We start from the raw sequence: 21,529 nt of genomic DNA, 5'->3' as shown, positions 1-21,529 counted from the left end.
GGAATCATTTCATTGACACCTAGTTATTTGTTTGCTTATTTATTTATGCCAGTTATGTTTAGTTTTATCCTAGGACTCTGGGCTATCCAGCCTCTGGTTCCTGGCCATACAGGCAGTATCGGGGTGGGCTCCCTCTTGTGGCATAGGTCTCAAGTTTGAGTAATCATTGGTTGGCCATTCTCAGAATTTCTTCTCCACCCTTCTTACTCCAGCACATCTTGCAGGCCTGACAAATTGTAGGTCAAAGGTTTTGTGGCTAGGTTGGTGTCCCAGTCCCTCCACTGGAAGCCATGCCTGGTTACAGAGTATGATATGCTCCTTATCCCCCATTACTAAGAGTCTTTGCTAGGGTTATCCTCATAGGTTCCTGGGAGTTTCCATTGCACCAGGTTTCTATCTCACCCCGAAATTCATCCCAGTTCCAGTTATCACTCTCAGTATTCTCTCTCTCTACCCTCCCCAACCTGGTCCTTCCTGTTCCTGCCCTCGGTCCACCTGAATATCTATTCTATTTCCCCTTCCCATTGAGATTTGTGTGCCCTCCCCCTCCCAGCCCTCTTTTTTTTTTTTTTTTTTTTTTTTTTGTTTTGTTTTTGTTTTGTTTTAACTTGTCTGGATCTATGAATTGTTCTGCTAGCTTTCTTCTATATCTCAAGCCTGCTGACCTAGGGATAGAGCCTCCCACAGTGGGCTACGACCCCCTCCATCACTCATCAATCAAGATAATGTCTCAGACATTGCCACAGGCCAATCTGATTGAAGCATTTCTTGCTTCAAGTTTCTCGTTTCCCAGGTTATTTTAGGTTTATCAAGTTGACAATAAAAACTGGCCATCACCATCTGTTAGAATTATATTAAGCAGTTTCTTTTGCCTTGAAGGGAAAGCTAGATTGATGAGATGATCATGTGTTGGCAATTTCAGATTTTTTTTTTTGTAAAGACTTAAAAAAGAAAGTTTCAAGAGATTTCTCTTTTACCTGAAATAAATAAATAAAACCTCTGCCTTTTACCAGTGTCCCCACCTTTTTAGAATAGTGTATTTGTTTTCAGAACATCCTGACTGCTTTTTCCCCTCCCTCCACTTCCCCCAGTTTCTCCCTCCACCTCCCCTCTCATCCAGATCCATTCTTCTGGTTTCCTTCAGAAAAGAGCAGGCCTCCTAGGGATATCCACCAAATACTGCATAACAAGATACAGAAAGACTAGGGACACACCCTCATATTAAGGCTGGGCAAGGCAACCCAGTAGGAGGAAAAGGGTCCCAAGAGCAAATGAAAGTCAGACACCCCCCCACACACACACATCCTCTGTTACTAGTCCCCCAAAACCACAAGCTAACAGCCACAACATATGTGCAGAGGACCTACCACAGACCCACATAATCTCTGTGATTGTTGCTTCAGTCTCTGTCAGCCCTTGCAAGCCCTACTTGGTTGATGTCTGTGGGCCATGTTCTCCTGACACTTCTGTGTCCAACAAGTCTTCCTTCCAGCAAAACTTTTAGTAACCATAGAAGGAGAAAACAAGATATTCCATGATAAAATCAAATTTAAGCTATTACCTTTTTACAAATCCAATCCAACAGAAAGTACTACAAGAAATCTTTTAACCTAACTCTGTTTCTTAATTCTGATTTACATATAAGTTGTTGGTTAGATCTGGATCATTACTGGACATCTTCTGTCTTACATCTCTCTATACACTTTGTCTTTGTTCTTTGAAGTAATAAATGGACATATTTGCTCAGTGAGTAAGGTAGAACTTTCCCCAATTTGTATTTGTTACTTTAGCAGACTCTTCCTGTTTTTATTTATGAATAATTCTTTCCTTTTCAAGTTTTATTTTCACTTAGCTTCTTTTTGAACTGATCATGTAAGTTATTTTACAGGTTATGAAGAAATTAATAGAACAAATTGATGCCTTAATATCTAAAAGTGCTGGTTCTGTAATGGTGGTGTTCTTACATGACTCCTAGATACATAATCACTGTTTTCAAAAGTAGAGTGTAGACATGGGTAGGAAAGAATTAAAACATCTTCACTGGAGGAAATTGGGAAGAGGTTCAACTTTTATATTAGTAAATATCAAGATTAGATGATACAACAAAATTTAAAAGAATAGCTATGATCTAATTTGTAATCATTTCAAACATGAGTAGTGATAAATATTGTTTACTGTAAAATAATAACTCCCATATAATGAGTTATATTGAAGTTTTTGAAGCAATAGATGAAATTAAGCTTCATTAACTAATTTTAAACTTTTTTTAGGTAAATGAATTGGTGGATGCCAGAGATGCCGGCCTTGGTGCTTGGTTTGAAGCACATATACATAGTGTTACTAGAGCTTCTGATGGACATTCACGTGGCAAAACTCCACTGAAGAATGGCAATTCTTATAAAAGGACTAATGGAAATGTAAATCATAATTCCAAAGAGAACACAAATAAATTGGACAATGTACCCTCTACGTCTAATTCAGACTCTGTTGCTGCTGATGAAGACGTTATTTATCATATCGAGTATGATGAGTAAGTGCTCATATTATTGAGGACTTCATTCATGTTTTCGTGTATAGAAGCAAAGCTTTGCATTTCAAGATTATTTTGAATAGTCTTTCTGAAGAAGTTATTTAGAGGTCATGTTCAATCTTTTTGTTTCTGCTTGCTTAGTGATTGTTATCTAACAAGTAAGGGCCCTTTAACTGGTAGTCATCTCTGGCTTTTAAGTGACTTGTTTTTATCATCCTGCTATTGGCTTATTTTAGGACTTTCAGGTTTCTCTTTGTCTGTTGGTTATATTTAATATCTTAGGAAGCATTTTATAGTATATATTAGATATCAGAATGAGGAAAAAATACAGAAACTGCTTTTTTGATAATTTACAGTGATTACTCATTTGAAGGGAATAATTTGTTGCTTTTTTTATTAATACATTCACAGGATTATGCACATAGTTTAGACATTTTTCACCACTCTTAACCATAAAATAAGAAATCTCATAAGCATTGACAGTCATGCTCCAGTCTTCTTGTCTAAATAAAGTTATATTCTGAAATATTATGTTGGAACTTGGCTTAGAGAGCCCAGATTCTAGCACCAGATTTTCTTATTAAAAATGTGGAGCAAAAGTTATTATTTGGATACACTAAATATTATTAAGCACACAGAAAATTCTTGCCATATGCTATGAACTCAAACCTTAGAATGAGTGCAGTTTTTCTAGTACAAGTTGGTTAAAAGAAAACTTAGTAGAGGCAGCTGGAAAGATGCCCAGAAGTTAGAAGCACTAACTGCTCTTCCAGAGGACCCAGCTTCAATGTTAAAAACTGTAACTATAGTTTCAGGGCATCCAAGGACCTCTTTTGGCCTCTATGGAGAACCAGGAATGCATGAAGTACACAGATATACATGTAGCCCAAAAATACTCATACACATATAATGATGATGATGATAACAATACTAAGAATAGTAATAGAATTTTTAAAAAGAAGGCAACAACTTGGCAGAAACTCAATTTCCAAGATATTTGGAAGCAAAAGTAGATAAAATCTTTGCTCTTCTGATACTTATGGTTTTGGCTAACCTACCCATACTAATTATCTCAAATGAGTCATCATACTGCTTTTAATTTTAGTCCATGGTAGGAGACCAACAATGGGAATGCATATAAAGATAGTAGCTTTGGCCAGGACTGGCAGTATTGGCGAGTTGGTGCTAGTGTAGAAAGTGAGGTGATGATAAATAAATGCTGTAGCATAGGGTATGGAGACAAGTTACTATAGTGGTAGACTTGTCTACTGCCAACAAGTAATGTTTAAGTTCTCAAAAGAGTATTTTCTTAATTAAAAACTTTATGTGTGTCTGTGTACCACATGTGTGCCTGGTGCCCACAAAGTGCGGAAGAACGCATAGGATTCTCTGGAAATGGAGTTACAGGAATTCTTTCACTGGACTGCTACTCTATTGAGGGGAGCATTTTGGTCCAAGAGGTGGAGTTTTCATTGGGGATGGGTGTGATCTGGGGAGGGGGTACTGGTACATGGGCCTTTTCAAGCCAGGGGAAAAAAAACCTGACCCACCTCAGGTTTTTATCTTAAAATATTTTGTTCTATAGTTTTATAATAAATAAGCAAAAAGAACAGTAACATCTGATGCCCAATGTTTGCCACTGCTAAATATGCAAGACATCCAAACTGCTGAGCCAGTCTGTAATGGAGGGTGAGCGTCCTTCCACCAGCCCCTTTGGCCTGCTTTCCTGCATAAATGGGTTCTCTGATGCACATTCAGGCAGCTCAGCTCACCTTGGGCTCCACTTAACTGGAGACCTTCTTGAGACTTGGAACTTTGCAGCTGTTGTTACCAAGTCACTGGCAGTGGGCAGAAAGTCAAAGTACTTAGCATAGCCACACCTCTGGGGCCAGTTCTGCCTGCTGCCTGGCTGCTTGGCAAAACCTCCCCAATGCTGTCACCAGGGGTAGCACCAGCCTGAGGACAGCCAGTGTTGAGTCATTGCAGCTTCCCCCTACCTGAACCTCCAATTGCTGTCCTGATGCTGCACTTGCTCCACCTGCTGGTCAAACATCATCACTACATCTGCACAATCTAATCCTCTTACTTTTGATAATCTGCAAGCCTTGCAAATAATTTCTAAGGAGAATAATACAGTTTTGACTGATAAATATTTACTGATAAAGAGAGTGAAAATCTGACTGATTATGCAAACCTTAAAAAATGCACAATTCAAGTAAATATAAGCCTTAGAAAACGTTACTACTGGGGCTGGAAAGATGGCACAGAGGTTAAGAGCACTGGAGGTTCTGAGTTCAATTCCCACCAACCACATGGTGACTCCTAACCATCCATAACGAGATCTGGTGCCCTCTTCTTCTCTGCAATCATATACATGCAGGCAGAAAACTGTATACATAATAAATAAATCTTTTTTTAAAAAGGGAAAGGTTACTACTTATAATATGCAAGCCCTACAAATACTTACCGAATATAATACCATTTTGGCTAATAAGTTACAAGCCTTACAAAAATGAACTAAAACATAATAAAATATTCAGACACACAGAAGAATTTAGAAGAGAAGCAACCTACTAGTAGTACACTGTGGAAATTAGAGAGGAGTAGCCCAAGGTTATTGGAAAACAAACTTTAATTTATCCAGATAGCATTCAAGGATGACCACCAGATAATAGGTATCCCCAAGGCTATTCTCCAAGGAAATTAACTGGGATCTTTTAGAAATGTTACATTTGAAGAGATTTAATTAAGGAAGTAATAGTTTGATATGATATGCATTCACCTTTTTGTGAGGCAGGTATTAAATTCATGACCACTTGGGACAGAATTATTCTACAAGACTGGAAAGATTTAGTTGCAGCGGTATTGGAATCTGATCCTCAGTTACAGTGGACTACTTGGTAAAGCGATAAAGCTAGGACCATCAAACAGTGAGGTAGCCTTTAAAGGTAAGATCAGCATCCATAGAGGAATAGATCTGACATTTATAGTCAATAATAAATCTCATACCCATGATGAAAGTTGGATAGGAGAGGTAATTTCCAAATGCTTGAAGAAAAATTAAACTATCATGTTTTAATTGTGGTAAACAAAGTAATCTAAAAAGGGATTGTAGGCAGGCCATTCCTAGAAACAATGTTTTCTAGAAATAGAAGAAACAGAAGGCCCCAGCCTTGCAGAGTATGCAGAAGGTGCAGCAAAGGCTAACATTGAACAATGAATGCTGCTTTAAAAAAGTACAGGCAAGGTATACCTTTGCCATCGTGAAACACCGGAGGAGGGGGGTGTCCTTTCACAGGTCCCCTTGTCAAAATTCGTTCAGTCATTCCGTGTCATCATGGGAGAAACTCCATGGAGGAGTTTCCTAATGCTTATTGGAAAAAAAAAAAATGAAAGAATAGCTTTAGAAGATAAAATAAAATTTCCAAGAGAAACCATAAAACAAATGCCTTGGAAAATTTCTATAAATACTCAAAAACCGGTTATCAATACAAATGAATGGCATTAAAACTGAGGTTCTAATAGACACGGGCAGATGTAACTATAATTGTGACAAAATCTTGGCATCCAGATTGACCTCTATGGGGTAAACATTCAGCTTCTAGAGGTTGAAACTTATCATCTCAGGTGAAATAAAGTGCAAGATGAGTTGGCTGCGTAGGACCTGGAGGACAGAGAGAAAAATTAAAACCGTATATGACCAATGTAGCAATGAACTTACAGGGATGTGATTTATAACAGCAGTGGAGGACATAGAAAACATTCTTCCAGTTTCAGAAACAAACCATAAAGTAGAGAATGTTTCAAGGAGAAATATTAAAAGTTTTAAAGTTGTGCATAAACAAGATCCAACAGCTGGTGACTTCTCAAAAGTGCCAACAACTCCTTTAAAATGGTTAACTGTTAAATCTTTCTGGGTGGAACAACAGCCTTTGACATCAGAAAAATTACAGGCCTTAGAATAGCTGGTGTAGGAGCAGCTAAATGCTCAACAACACTGAAGAGTCCACAGTCCTTGAAATTCTCCTGTATTTGTCATCAAAAAGATGCTGGAAAATCGACAATGTTAACAGATTTGAGAGCCATAAAGTTATTCAACTGATGGGCTTTCTACAACCTGGAATTCCTGTGCTGTTGAGGGATACCCTGTTCAGACACCCCTTGTGGGAGGGGGTGAGAAGACTCAGCAGCAACAACTCAGGCACTGGGAGTCAGTGAGTATCAGATTGTGCTGCAGACTCAAGGAAGCTAGAGCTGCCTTCATACTCCCCTCCCAAGATCCCATTGGCTCAGTTGGCTGACTCTGCTACGTTGTCCTTTCCTCATTGGTCTCTGGGTCAGGTGTCTCTCCTGGGCGTTTAGCCAGACTTGGCAGCCTTGGCTCAGGAAGAAAGTGTCTGCCATACACTCAGGATGGCCTGGGCATTGGAGGCAGGGCGCTTGCTGCTTGGGTAGGCTGGCCGAAGTTTCTCCTACACCCTGCTTTCTCTATTGCCTAAAGGATAGTCTAGTGTAGTGATTGATGTAAAAGACTGTTTCTTTACTATACCTCTACAAGAATGGAATAGAGAAAAATTTGCCTTCATGATACCTACTTATAATTACAGATTGTTAAAAGTTATCATGGGAAATTCTCCCACAAGGGATGCCAAACAGCCCCCCCCCCACCGCCACCAATATGTTCTACAACAGTTATAAATAATTCAGTTTCCTTAACCCATAATTTGTTGTTATATGGATGATAATCTTACTAGCTGATTCAAACATAGGTATCTTAGAAGGAATGTTTAAGGAAGTAAAGAAAATATTGCATTACTGGGGATTACAAATTACTCCTGAGAGAAATACATGGTCCCCTGGAGAAGGGGAAAGGGACAAGGTCTCCTAAGCAAATTGGGAGCATGGAGTGGGGGGAAAAGAGAAGGGCAGAGGTGAGTATGAGAGAGTAGGAAGATTAAGTCAGGGAAAGAATAGAGGAGAGCAAGAAAAGAGATGACATAATAGAGGGAGCCATTATAGGTCTAAGGAGAAATCTAGTACTAGGGAAATGCCCAGAGATCTACACGGATGACCCCAACTAACAATCTAAGCAATAGTGGAAAGGCTACCTTAAATGCCCTTCCCCTATAATAAGATTGATGACTACCTTAAATGCCATCCTAGAGCCTTCATCCAGTAGCTGAAGAAAACAGAAGCAGAGACCCACTGCTAAACACTGAGCCTAACTCCTGGAATCCAGTTGTAGAGAGGGAGAAATGATGAGCAAAGGGGTCAAGACCAGGCCGGAGAAACCCACAGAAACAGCTGACCTGAGCAAGGGGGAGCTCATGGACTCCAGATTGATAGCTGGTAAACTAGCATAGGACCAACCCTGACTCCCTGAATACAGAGTTAGTTGGCAGGACTGGGCAGTCTATGGGGCCTCTGGTTGTGGATCAGTATTTATTCCTAGTATATGAATGGACTTTGAGAGCCCATTCTTTCTCAGCCTAGACCCACGGGGGAGGGCCTGGGCCGTGCTCCAAATGATATAACAGATTTTCAAGACTCCCTGTGGAAGGCCTCACCCTCCTCCTAGAGAGCAAAAAGGGGATGGGATGGGAGTTGCTGGGGGGAACAGAGGAGGTGGGGGAACTGGGATTAATATGTAAAACAAGCTTGTTTCTAATTTAAATAAATTATTATATTAAAAAGATTACTCCTGAAAAAAATGCAAAGAGGAGGTGCTATTATTTATTTACCCAGGATATAAAATAAGTTTACAAAAAAAAAAAAAAAATCAACCACAAAAAGTACAAATCAGAAGAGATCGATTTTGGACTCTTAATGACTTCCAAAATACTAACTGGCTTTGGTCCACAATTGGATTAACAACTCAGAGAACTAACTTATTTGTTTCAAACTTTACAAGGTGACAGGGACTTAAATAGTCTAAGAAAATTACCGGCGGAAGTTGAGAGAGAATTGGCTCTGGCAGAGAGAAAATTACAGGATGCACATGTGGGTCTCTTGGATCCAGAGTTTGATTGTGTCCTGGTTATTCTATCGTCTACACATTCTCTGGAATTCTTATCCAGAAAAAAGATAACATTCTGGAATGGATATTTTTGCCTCACAAACAAATCAAAAATTAAAGACCTGTGTAGAAAAGGTTTCTGAATAGATTTTAAAAGGGAAATTAGTCTTTGTTACCTAACAGGATGGGACCAACAGAAATTGTAGTATCTTTTTTTTAATGCTGAAATTTACTTTTTATGGGTAGAAAATGAACACTGGTAAAGAACTTACAGTAGTTTGAGGGAAAGATTAACAACAAATATCCCAAATGCAAGAGTCCTCGATTTATAAAAAGAACCAATTGGGTCCTTCCTCTCATTGTATAGGGAACACTAATATCTGGAGCCGGTACACTCTATGTTGATGCAAATAAATCGGCAAAGGCAGGTTATGAATAGGAAATTAAAGTGGCTCAAAGCCCTTATGATTCCGTTCAAAAGTCAGTATTAATGCTGTTCTCATGGTTTTAGATTCTTTCAGAACCTCTCGGTATAGCAACTGATTCTGAACATGCTGAGTTATTATATGCCAGGTGGTGGTGGCAGGTGGATCTCTGTGAGTTCAAGACCAGCCTGGTCTACAAGAGTTAGTTCCAGGACAGCCTCCAAAGCCACAGAGAAACCCTGTCTCAAAAAACAAACACAAAACAAAACAAAAAATGTTATTTTACATATTGAAACCACTGAACTTATATTTCTGATGATTCAGAGTTAATTTCACAGGAATAGGAATCATCCCATATATATCAAATCTCATCCGGGTCTGCCACGCCACTTTGCATAAGGTAATGATGAAATTGATCAGCTGTAGGAAATATAGTAGGAAATGTGCTGTAAGTCTCATAATTCCATAAGAAACAGCATGTTTAATAGCAAGGGTTTGAAAAAAGCAGTCTTCTATTCTTGGCAACAGGCCAAGGAAATTATGAGGCTGCTTGTTGTCTGTATAACTCTACTGCTTGTAGGAATAACCCAAAGGGTTCTCAAAGAAATGGAATTTGGGAAGTGGATGGGTTTCATTTTGTAGTTTAGAAAATTAAAATTTGTAAACCATAACACAGTTACATATTCAGAATATCAATGGGTTAACTATGAGTTCTAAAAAGACTGATTCTGTAATTACACATCTATTAGAAGTTATGGCCATCTTGGGGATACTTGTACAAATTAAGACTGATAATGCTCCAGCATGTGTCTGTAGTAAAATGAAAGCTTTTTGCATGTTACAGCATAAAACATATTACAGGTATACCACATAATTTTACAGGACAAGCAGTTATAGAAAGATCTAGTTGCACTTTTTAAAAATGCTTAATAAACAAAAAGGTGTAATAATGACCACTAGAGATAGATTGTACAATGCTTTACTTACTAAAGTTTTTTCAATGTTAATGAAAAGGGAACAGCATCTGCAGAGGGACATTGAATAATTAAAAAAAAAAGCCACTGAACTAAATCAGACAGAATATTTTAAAGATGTATTACATTGGAGAAGAGGTTTGCTTTTGTTTGTACATGAAAAGAAAAGCTGTGGTTATCATCAGAATTGATAAAGATTTGATTCCAACAGGAGAGACCTCTCAGTTCACCAACTGATGAGGTGGTTCAACCTGATGAATGGGAAAACCCACCAAATTTGGGTTGGGAAGATTTTTGTTTTTATCTTTCCAGGAAAATAAAAAAAAAAAAAAAAACATCCAACTGAGGAATCTAAAGACCTTTGGACAAATGAGATATCAAAAGGGAGAACCATATGAAAAATAAAAATTACCAAGAAAAAGAGTAATCTGGCCTAATGGTATAGAATGCTTTTTACAGGGTAAACTTTCTCAAACCTGTCAAATGGATGTTTTTGTTTTTTTTTTTTTGTCTGTACAGACATGTTAGACAGGTAGTTTTTATGTAGTCCTGACTCAATCACTATAACTGGCTTTGGAGTTGGAGTGTGGCTCTCTCCTTCTTTAGACCCAAATATGTCTGTTAAAAGAAAATTCAAAGTCTGTATTTCATATTAGAAGAGTCATCTGGTCTGGGACAGAAGAAAACCAAAATCTAGGGACTATTGTCACTAATCTCATACCTCTTGAATTTATTGACTCTTTAAAACTTTACCTAAATTATAAGTACAATCTCAAAATATAAGCTTTCTGTTTTGATATTAATATTATTAAGTACTAACTTAGGCTTCATGTAGCTTCCTGTATGTGATTTCAGTCTTGAATTTAAATATACTTGGGAATTAAACCTGGATATCCCCAAAGTATTTAATAGATCATGATCCTGAGATTTACAGTGTATGAAATTAATATGTTTAAGTTTTCTACAATGAACAATAAGATTTCTATCACTGACCTCTGAAACCTCCAAAAAGATGATGGGGCCCTAGTTCACTAGTATGAACTTTTGTACATTGGTATAAATTTAGGTTATTTTATTACACTGTATGATTTCTACTTCTATTTAAGCTATTTGTATAGTGTTACAAATTTGAGGTTATCATCCTCATACTGTACATCTGTTTCCATTTTTGCTTAAGGTATTATCTATATAGCTTGTATCTATACAGCTTGTTTAATTATGCAATTTGAAGTTTTAGCCCTTAAAGCTGTTTAGGGTAATAAGGAAATACAGGTTAATAGTCACGCATAACTATCAAAATTATAGTCATGTTAGTTAGGTTTCTAGTTGTACAGACATATATTTCAGGTAGGTAATCTTCAAACACTTCAAAGACCTACAGAATGTGCCATGTAAAATGTTTGAATAGCTTAGACTTTCTCGACATGAGACACATCTGTTCTTGGCCACACCTGTCTACTTTTAAAGAGGATGATGTGCATCGAAGAAACTCTATATGGAGTTTGTTTTTCTTTGTGGCAAAAGCTAGTCATTAGGGCAAGAAACTGCCCTTGCCTTAACTGCTGACAGTATGTTATCCAAACTGAACAAGCAAGACTCAAAGAAAGGTGACTGCCAAAATGCAGGATAGTCCCTCAAAATTTTCTGCTTCTCAAAAAAAAAAAAAAAAAGTCTGTCAGGTATTATAGGCCTGTAGGCCAAAGATGGATGCTCCATTGTTGCAGAGGAACCTTAGGTGACTGTCTAGGCAGCCAGCAGTTTCTGTAATTTCTCACATATTTTTGGAAGTTGCTTGCTTGCACTTCCTACTTACTCAGATAATATTATTTCCTTCTTAGGTCTTTGGTGGGGTTGAAGACTAAGCAGTTACAGTTCTCACAAATCTTGGCTAAAAGCATACTTTGGACTCTTTAGGAAAGTACAGCTAATGGAATAATTTGTAAATTTGCTAATCCTATAGACTAGGTTGAGAATCCATTTCTTACTTGATAATTGTTCTTGATTGTAGTTTCTTGTTAAGGTTATTTCCTTTCTATTTAGACAATACTTGATAGTTCTTATTGAATGTAGCTTTATTGTGTTAGAGTTAGAACCTATCCTTCTTAATTAGACAAAATGGGGGAAATATTACAGGAAATAGCAGGCTAGGTCTGCTAGCCAATTGAAAGGAGCATTTGGTCCAAAAGGCTGGGTTTTTGTTAGGGATGGACATTAGGACAGCAAGAGGTAGAGCTTTTCTGTAGTAGCTTGTAACCCACCTCAGGTTTTTATCTTATATTCTGTTCTTTAGTTTTAAGTTAAATAAACATAAAAGAAATCAGTAACAATAGACAACTAGTTGTGAGCTGCATTGTAAGTGATGAGAATTGACCCCGAGACCTCTGGAGGAGTAAATAGCCAGTAGTCTTAATCACTGAGTTGTCTCTCTGGCCTGGAGTTTTATATTTTGATAAACTGAAAAAATAGCTTGGAAAACTGCTACCTGAGACTTTAATCTGTCTAACACATGTTATTATTTGGCAGGCACAGGAATAGGACCTCAAACAATTAAATACAAAGTAAACCAGTGTTTATTCAATTTTATAATTTTAGAGGCCCTGGAAAATGGTTTAGAAATACCACCACCCCAAAATAGTATAGGATGTGTGATTTAGTTTGGTTTTAGAACATAAAACACAAAAACCTTTATTTAGCTTAAGTTTTTTTAGGTTGAAATTTTTCTTGATTAGAATTAATGCTAGAAGTGAGTCTAAATGAACATGCACAGAAAGTCTACAATAAATCCTAAATGGTAGAATGAAATGCTTCATCTGGCAACTTAAAGATAATTATATAGCTGGACTTTTGAGAAACAAATATCAGAAACTTAGTGGAAAATAAATGTCATCACACCTTTTACAAAGAGAAAACAACTGTTTAAAATATGGCATATTATGTATGAAACAGTTGAGCTCCTGTGACAAAGTCCTTGGTAACAAAAGGCTGGTAAAAGCATGTAAGATGATCATTATGACATAACATGGAGCTGGCAGTAAATTTTGTTAAGCTTTTGTGGCCATTAGAACAATGAATTCTAAAATAGAATGAGCTACTCGTTGATTTTAATACATCATCAGACAAGTTCATCTCTGGATGGGAAATGCATTTAAAAGTATTGCTCTAGTAGTACAAATAACAGAGTTTTAAATTTATGTTTTCAAATTTTATTCTAACTCCAACCACAGTTCTTTCTCCCCACCTCTCATCCCGCCGCCCCACATAAACAGATTTTAAGCTTTTTTAAAAAAATTTTTTTATGTTTAATCAGTTATTCATGAGGAACATCAGCACGTGGAAAGCAGATGCAGGAGTATCATGGATTTAAGGCCTCAGAGCCACAAATCAAGAATCCAGGTTTTTGTTTGTTTGGGTTTGTTGTTGTTGTTGTTGTTTATTTTAAGACAAGGCTTCCCTGTGTAGCCCTGGCTATCCTGGAACTCATTATGTAGATGAGGCTGACATTGAATTCAGAGATCTTGTCTCTGCCTCCCGAGTGTGGGGTTGAAAGGTGTGCACCACCAGGCCTAGGTAAGACACTAGTTTTAAAATAAACCAGAATGTAGCCAAAGAAACAAAATAGACGGGCTCTTTTTTGTTGTTCAGGTTAGCCTCAAACTCTTGGTATCAAACAGTCATCTTGTTTCAGCTACCAAAGTAGATCAGGCTAATGCCACTATAGAAGCTGTGTGAGGCAGGAGAATGTGACTGTCAAATAGGGGGTGTTACAGTTATACTGGACTGGTTGTTCCCTGTGTGGAATATTGTGTTCCAGATCCTGTGTTTAAAACAGCACCTATTCAATCAGGCACATATTCAGAGTAAAATTTAAAATGTAAGAATGTAAAACTGTCATGAAGAACAATTGAGAACTAAATCTTCAACTTGAAGAACTTGAGTCATGATAAACTTTTATTGCGAAAGCTTCATCTAGAAAGAGGTTCTGTACAACACTACAGGAACACCCAAACTTCACATCTCTGAAAATAAAGAATGGTTTAACTTGAGATATGGCCACTGAATAAACAAAATGGTTGTTCTTCAGCTGTAGACTGGGATGCACAGAGAATATAGATTGAAAGAGAATTTGTAAAGTTAGTAGTTACACTAAGTGTTGTTAGTCTTCACTATAATTTTTATTTTCAGAACTCTTCATATTTCAGATAGGCTACCAATCATCCTGTGTGTGTGTGTGTGTGTGTGTGTGTGTGTGTGTGTGTGTGTGTGTGTGTGTGGTTTTCAAGACAGTTTGTCTGTGTAATAGTTCTGGCAGTCCTTGAACTCTATTTGTAGGGTGGCTGACCTTGAACTTAAAAGAGATCTGATTGCCTCTTCCTCTCAAGTGCAGTGAACTGTGATTTTACTTACAACTTACTACATTAAGCTTTTTTGGGGGGGGGTGAGAAGTTCATTTAGAAAGGGGAGTGAGAGGAAAAGGAAATAGAGACACTGGGAGCAGAAAATAAGAGGAAGGGAGAGAAGAGAGAGCAAAGACTTATGAGCGCTACATTGGATAGGACAAGTGCAGGAGCTTACATAAACTGCTTTAACACTGAGGGGAACTCAACAAAGGGATTCTTAGATATAAGCGTTTGATCGCCACTTTAAAGTTGAATTACTCTTACTCTAAAGTTAATGTTGTAATTAACCATTTCTTTGGAGGCAGAGTCCTCAAATTTCTGGATCCTTTAGACAGTTTCCAGAGTTCTAGGATTGAACAACTCCTCACTCCCCATATTGGAGGTTGGAGATTGAATTGGGGGCAAAAGTAAACTAAGCAAATACTCTACTACTGATGTAAACCCCCCAGTCCTTTGAAAAGCTATCTTTATAATAAAAGTTAGATCTTATATATTATCAGACCAAATGAATTCTCTACAGAAGGAAACTCATTGGAACAAAATTACTTGAATCAGATCAAGGTTAAATTGGTATTCCCTTGCATTTTCAGTTCTTTTCTACTCTGGTCAGAGCTAACAATTTTTAATCTATATGAAAAATTATAAATGCTTCATAGTTAAGATTTTTTTAGGTAGAAAGACTTTTAAAACAAATCAAGAAAAATTGAAATCATTGATATTTTCTTTCTCAGAATTATAAATACAAGTCAGGTGCTGGCATAAACCTTTAATCCCAGCACTCAGGAGGCAGAGGCAGAGGCATGCGGATCTCTGAGTTCAGGTCCAGCTTGGTCTATATAGTGAGCTCCAGGACAGCCAGGTTTATGTGGAGAGGGCCTGAGAGAGAGAGAGAGAGAGAGAGAGAGAGAGAGAGAGAGAGAGAGAGAGAGGATTATACTAACATTTTAATGTGTTTTTCTGATGTTAATGTCTCTTCTGAAGATTCGTTGATGAACATAGGCTAAATTGCTGAAGACATCTTAGGAAGAAATGTGTAGCTTGTCAGTATTACAGCCTAGATTAGGCTATTAGCTGTGATTGACATCTTGCTGCAGCTAAAAATAAGGTATGTGCAGTTAACAAAGTGCCTGGTACAAAAGTAGTTGTTTATAGCTCCCCGGACTTGACTATTAACCTCTTGTTTATTAGAACTCTTACCAACATGGTATTTGGAGGGATATTTATTATCTGGAGATTTAGATTTTGCTGAATCCTTAAGGTCTTTTTTTTTAAAACACTCTTAGTGAGCATACACAATTTACCTCTGAGGGCATTTATATCACTTTCCCCACAATATGAAATCCTAATTATTGGGGAAAGATGAAGCCTGTCTGAAAACTTTTTGTTGTTTTAGGGCATGGTCTCATATATCCTGTTTACTTTAAACAAGTCAAGAATTATTTTGAACATCTAACTGTACTCTTGAGTGTGAATATTGGGATAAGAAATGTGTACTACCACACTGGTTTATGTGGTTCTAGAAACATCCCTTACTTGTAGCTCTTACTATCATCTTTCCATCCTTTCTTCTATTACAACTCTTGTGCCTTGGGGTGAAGATTGTGATAGGTCCATCCCATTTAGAGCTGGGCACTAAGACAGTCTTACTCTCTACCAATTAAACATCTGTTGAGTCTGTATTAACCATCATATGCCAAAATACTCTTCTCTGGTGAGGAACAAGGGATGCACTTATTTATGGCAGTAATGAGAACTCAGGGGTTGGGGTAATGTAGCTCAGGGGTAGTGAGCACAAGGCCCTGGGTACAGGTGGATTTCTGAGTTCAAGGCCAGCCTGGTCTATGGAGTGAGTACCATGAGAACATCTCAGGGCAGTTTAATACTGTGTGTATTACATAGAATAATATTTTTTTTTAAAAAAGTAAACATTTTTATTTAATTTTCTTCTGTAAACATCTAGTTGAAGTCTTTTTTTTAACTTTGAAAAAATAACAGTGGAATGCTCTGCCTTTTTAAACTATTGAATAAATTCAGGTTATTTTGGTAAGTATTTATTGTATTTTTGGCTTAAATATATTTAACTAAATTGTGTTCCTATCTTTATAAAAATAGTAATTCATCATTGCTAATGTGTTTGAAAATGAGATGTATTTCCATATAATTTGTAAAATCCCAATACAAGTAGTTCTAAATAACCTGTTGTCTATACGCTCTAAATTTAAGATATGGGATATCATCATATTTTCTGTTAGAATATGAAATGTTTTCTTTTGAATGCAGTTTGACATTAAAGATTTTCTAAATTAGAACATGCCTGCAGATGAATGGTGTCCTTATTTCAACATTTCTTCCAGGAAGCAGTTTTTGAAGAAATAGGGTTTCATTGGTAACTGCCTTGTTTAATAGTTTTGAGTCTTGGAATTTTTAGCTTAAAAGACACTTATTAAAATGAAATTTCAGTATTAAATGCAAACTTATTTCCATTCCCCTGAAATGGAATTCTGTAGACTCTACTCATCAATAGGTGTTAGCAAAAATGAGTTGTTTTTAGTTAATAAGGATGTCATTTAGTTAATGATAATTAAAAATACATACTCTGAAGGATAACTCAAAGGATAACTCAAGGATAACTCAATGCAATTTTATTGGGAAAACTTAAGCTTTTGGTTTATTTAATGTTATTGGGAATCTGAATCTCATGAAAGTGCTCAAAGGATAACTCAAAGGATAACTCAATGCAATTTTATTGGGAAAACTTAAGCTTTTGGTTTATTTAATGTTATTGGGAATCTGAATCTCATGAAAGTGCTATAAAATCCAAGATGTACCTACTTGGACCTGTGGAATAATTCCTTGACTTCCAGGTTCTGAGAAACGGGAAAGGATCTTAGGTTCTTCTTCCCATAAGAGTAAAGATTGCTCTCTTGGTACAGTAGAAGGGAATGTTGCCCTTGATGCATTGCTCCAGTTCCTTATGAATACTTTAAGCTGTTTAGAAGTTGATTAAGCTTCCATTTTCCCTAGAATATTTGGTGTATTTTACACCATTAGTTTTTCTCAGTGTAAATGCTGGAAGAAATAGCTGCCTGGACCAATCTGCAATAACTTCAACACTTGTGGAAAAGGAAAGGCTATGTTAGCAATTGCCTACACTTAAATAGACTTTATCAAGCTCTGGTATAATTAAGATTTTAGCTACTTATAGATATTGATATTTTAAGAACACTGAAGACAAAAGTTTAAGTAAGTAAATTGTTCTTAACACTGCATAGACTGTTTTTTTCCCCACAGATATAGTTTGGATATAGCTTATGTCTGTTACCCAGGGATTTGTACGGTTGAAGCATATTGATTGTTGACAGAATGAGAACTGTTTTGACCAAGCTTTTATAGGTTGGAACCTACTTTTTAGCTCAATTGGAGGGATGCCCTTGAAATGTTTATGTGACCTAGTCTTTTGACTTCATATTTCAAAATGGGCTCACTTCCTCTCACACATGCTGTCATCATTGTGCTACACCACTGTGACAAATCTGCTGTTAGTTCTTCACCAGAGAGAATTCAATGGAACCCACCTGATCTTGAACTATGACCAGAACACAAACTAAAAATAATTAAAAAAAATAAATGAATAACCCTCTTTATGAGATTTTGAAACCTTGGCTGTTACAGTGATGCATACAGACCAGTGAATTTGCCACCTAACTACTTAGACCAAGGATTCTTAGGAATAAGGGGAATAGCATAATTAAAATCTATTTCAAGTATAGTGGTTACTGTGTATAATACTTGACTAAGAAACATTGGAGCTGGAGAAATAGCTCTGGTTAAGAACAGTTAGTGCTGTTGCATAGGACCAATGTTCAATTCCCAGCACTCATAAGATGACTCAGAACCATACATAACTCCAATGTCAGCCCTGGTTGCCTTCTTTCGGCCTCTGGAGACTAGGGAAGTCTGGATGACAAATAAATACTTCAGGTTAAACACCCAGAGAGAGATGCATGCATCTGTTTGTTTTTTTTTTTTAACCTGAACATGGTCCATGTGCATATATGGTGGCAAAACATACACAAGAAATGAAAAAATTTTAAAGTAGTTTAATTAAAGCAGGTGTTTTCTTTTTCCTTTCTTTTTTTAATACTTAAAGAGCTGAATGTACCCAAATATTCTTCAGTGTGGTATATCCCAAGTGCCGTAAACTGCCAACAGGTTACCTGCTTGCTTCTTAGTGAAAACTTGGCATTTTGCTCTGTTAGAGCTGTGATAAACTATAATTGGAGTACAAGCTAGAGAGAATGTGTATTTCTGTGATCTTGACGTATAAGAGCTTAAGAGTAGATTGCCAAGGGTGTGTGGTAAGAAGAAGATATGTTAAAAATTATGAGTATTATTGTACCTGGGAGTCTGTGGGCAGAAGGAGCATTAATTTGTAGTCTGGCTGGGTTACATAATGAATTCCAGGAAAGCCCAGACTACAGCATGACATGACAAACACATATTTCCAATTCAACATCCAGAGTAAGATGCATGGGTTGGTTGGTTTATTTACCTTTTCTGTAAATTCCAAGAAGACAGTAAGAGAATAAGTAAATGACCCCTAGTGAAGGGAAGGAAAAGAGAAAGCACAAAATTTTGAATGCTAAGAACCATTTGTTTGAATGCTTTATAAGTGACCTTGGTGGACACCCTCCTTGTATCTCCAGAACTCAGATGAGCTTCAAGAACTGAGTTAGCTGATAGCAGCCAACTATAGTATTTCTAAGATCTTTCACAATGTTTGTGCTCTTTCCTGGTATTCCCAGGTGGTGACTAATTAGGATGAATTTTGGGACCTGGCAATATTCCAGAAAAAACTGAAATCAATGGACCAGAAATGAATTAGCGTTGGAGAGCATTAGAAAGGCTCCGACATTAAGTTTCCAGAGTACTTTGGAAGTAGGCATGTGAATGGGGCCTGGGTTGATTGACTTGGTTAATTTGTGTTAGGGGGCAGGTTAGCCATTTCTGCTGTGCTGTGTTTAATCCAAGAAAGAGGTGTAGAGTATATAAGAACCATTAATACAATAGAAAATGGAAGGAGATACCACCATGAAATATTGGAATTGGCATAGGCCATTCATGTTGGAAAAGAAAGAACATTCTGGGAAAGGAATTTTGAAAATCCCAAATGAATAATTAGTAGAAAATCTAAAAAATTACAGAAGAGCTTTATAACTGACAGAATCTACAACACTAAGCAGCAACCAAGAAGAAAAGTTACCAGCAGGAAAACAAAAAATCAAGTTAAGCTATACTTCATAATTAGCTATGAATACTAAGAAGTCACTGTGTTTAAAACACTGACTTTAAAAGTCACATAGTATAATGTGCTTACAAGAACAAGGAAGTTTATCAGCTTTTGTTTAATAAGAGTATGGGTTCTAAAACAAAATAAGCTTGAAGTATCTGCTTGTTACCATCTAAATAAGTTATTTTACTTCTGCACTTTATCTGCAGGATTAAGATAAAATGACTGCATTTTCTGTCATAGGATTGTTATAAAAATATGTAGCTAGAATAATTCCTGGTATGTGCTATGTAGAAGGTATGAAGGAGCAGAGTAGATTGGAGGGATAGGTAGAGTAAGCATCTAAAAAGTACAGAGTAGCATCCTAGTGTCCTTGGTGGGCATGCTGTTCAGAGCTCCAAGAGTGACACTTGCCTATGGATGGTCTCAAGAACTCTGAGACATAATGTATAATCATAAATCCTACATGAAGCCTGATGATCACAATAGCATTTAATTTGTCAGTATTCAGAATTCATTCCTATCTATGTAAAATAGGAGGCCAATGGGGTGGTACACTGTAATCCCAGTACTTGGAGGCCAAGACTAGAGGATTGCAAATTGTTGAACAGTTTGAGCTACAAAGTAAGGTCCTATCTCAGATTTACAAAAACCATCCAAATAAGGATAAAAAGTTTGTTCAAGCTCTATTTTTTTCAAAATGTTTACATTCAGAGTATGTACTTTTTGAAAAACTTGAACAAATGGAGGGTGGTTTTTGCTGTTGAAACATGCTCTTCGCTGTTGTTTTTTAAGTTTTAGACTTATGATAAAGTTAGGTGTCAAAGTATAATTTTTACATTAATAAAATAATGTGAAAATAATCCCATATGAAACAGAAACTTTTTATCCTTAAAATGAGGTAGAAAATGAACTCACATTTTAAGAATTACAACATCTAGTTAGCTGGGTTGGTGGCTCATATCTATAATTCCATTGTGAGTTCCAAGTAGTATGGATGGACTACAGTGAGACCCCCATCTCTAAAAAAACAAACAAATCTAACTTAGTTTTATATATTGAGGAAAATGTTGGTTATTTATACATTCAGGTTTGACCATTGAAGTAGAAGAAGAGAACTATGAATATAATGGCACTTGTCAAAGAAGGTTCCTTTAGGTTTTTTTTTTTTTTTTTTTTAAAGCAACTTATGTTTAGTATGTACTGTGTTTAGCACTCAAAGGACCTTTAGTTTTTAAAACCACCAGGTAAGGCACTAAGTTTATGTTTTTATACATGAGGAATAGTCACAGCGATTTCGAATAGCTTTCCCAAAGGTACACAGTAGCAAGAAACCCAATTTGGAATTCTAAACCCAGGCAAGGTAGAAATGGAACATATTTTGAATGAAGACCCAAGGATAGTAAAGAAATAAGAATTTTGTTATGTGAGTTGAAAGTTTAAGGCTATAAAGTGCTTTGTTCTGAAGAGAGTTTGGATTTCTTCATGGGATTAAGATATGAATAAGTTCCAAATGCTTATCTCTGGTTCTGTATCAACTACCTTCTCTTTTCCTGAGTCAGAATTGTGTCAGGACAAGGCTTTACTTGCATCATTTGTTGTCTGAAAAGTAGCTAATTATTCCAAAGCTTTGCCAAAGGGAATTATGGCACTGAGAATAAATGGACCAGAATGTCTCTGGGACCACTCACCAGTACTGGACTTTCCCTGGTTCAATTAACTGAAATGCAGAGACTTGATTAAACTGGGTGATTGAAGATAGAGTACAGTATTGGTCCTCATTGTAATCAAATCAGATATGTTGTAAGAGTCATGGGCTTGCATAGCCCTTGTTTGACTTGAAAGACCCATGACCAGCTGCTGGAGCAGCTTCCAACTACAGATCAGTTTGTATCTG

General features: G+C 36.8%; 1 protein-coding gene across 1 annotated transcript in view; it reads left to right on the top strand.

The window, feature by feature from the left end:
- Uhrf2 (ubiquitin like with PHD and ring finger domains 2) overlaps window positions 1-21,529 on the top strand; it is a 77,655-nt gene that overhangs the window by 30,011 nt on the left and 26,115 nt on the right. Inside the window, exon 3 of the mRNA XM_051199982.1 lies at window positions 2,271-2,530. Within this exon, the coding sequence (XP_051055939.1) occupies window positions 2,271-2,530 (260 nt within the window). The remainder of the gene's footprint in view (window positions 1-2,270; window positions 2,531-21,529) is intronic.

Source organism: Phodopus roborovskii, unplaced genomic scaffold (assembly GCF_943737965.1).
Source record: "Phodopus roborovskii unplaced genomic scaffold, PHOROB, whole genome shotgun sequence".
NCBI lineage: Eukaryota > Metazoa > Chordata > Mammalia > Rodentia > Cricetidae > Phodopus > Phodopus roborovskii.
The sequence above is the reverse complement of the archived record's forward strand: the minus strand, read 5'-3'. Positions and strand labels throughout refer to the sequence as shown.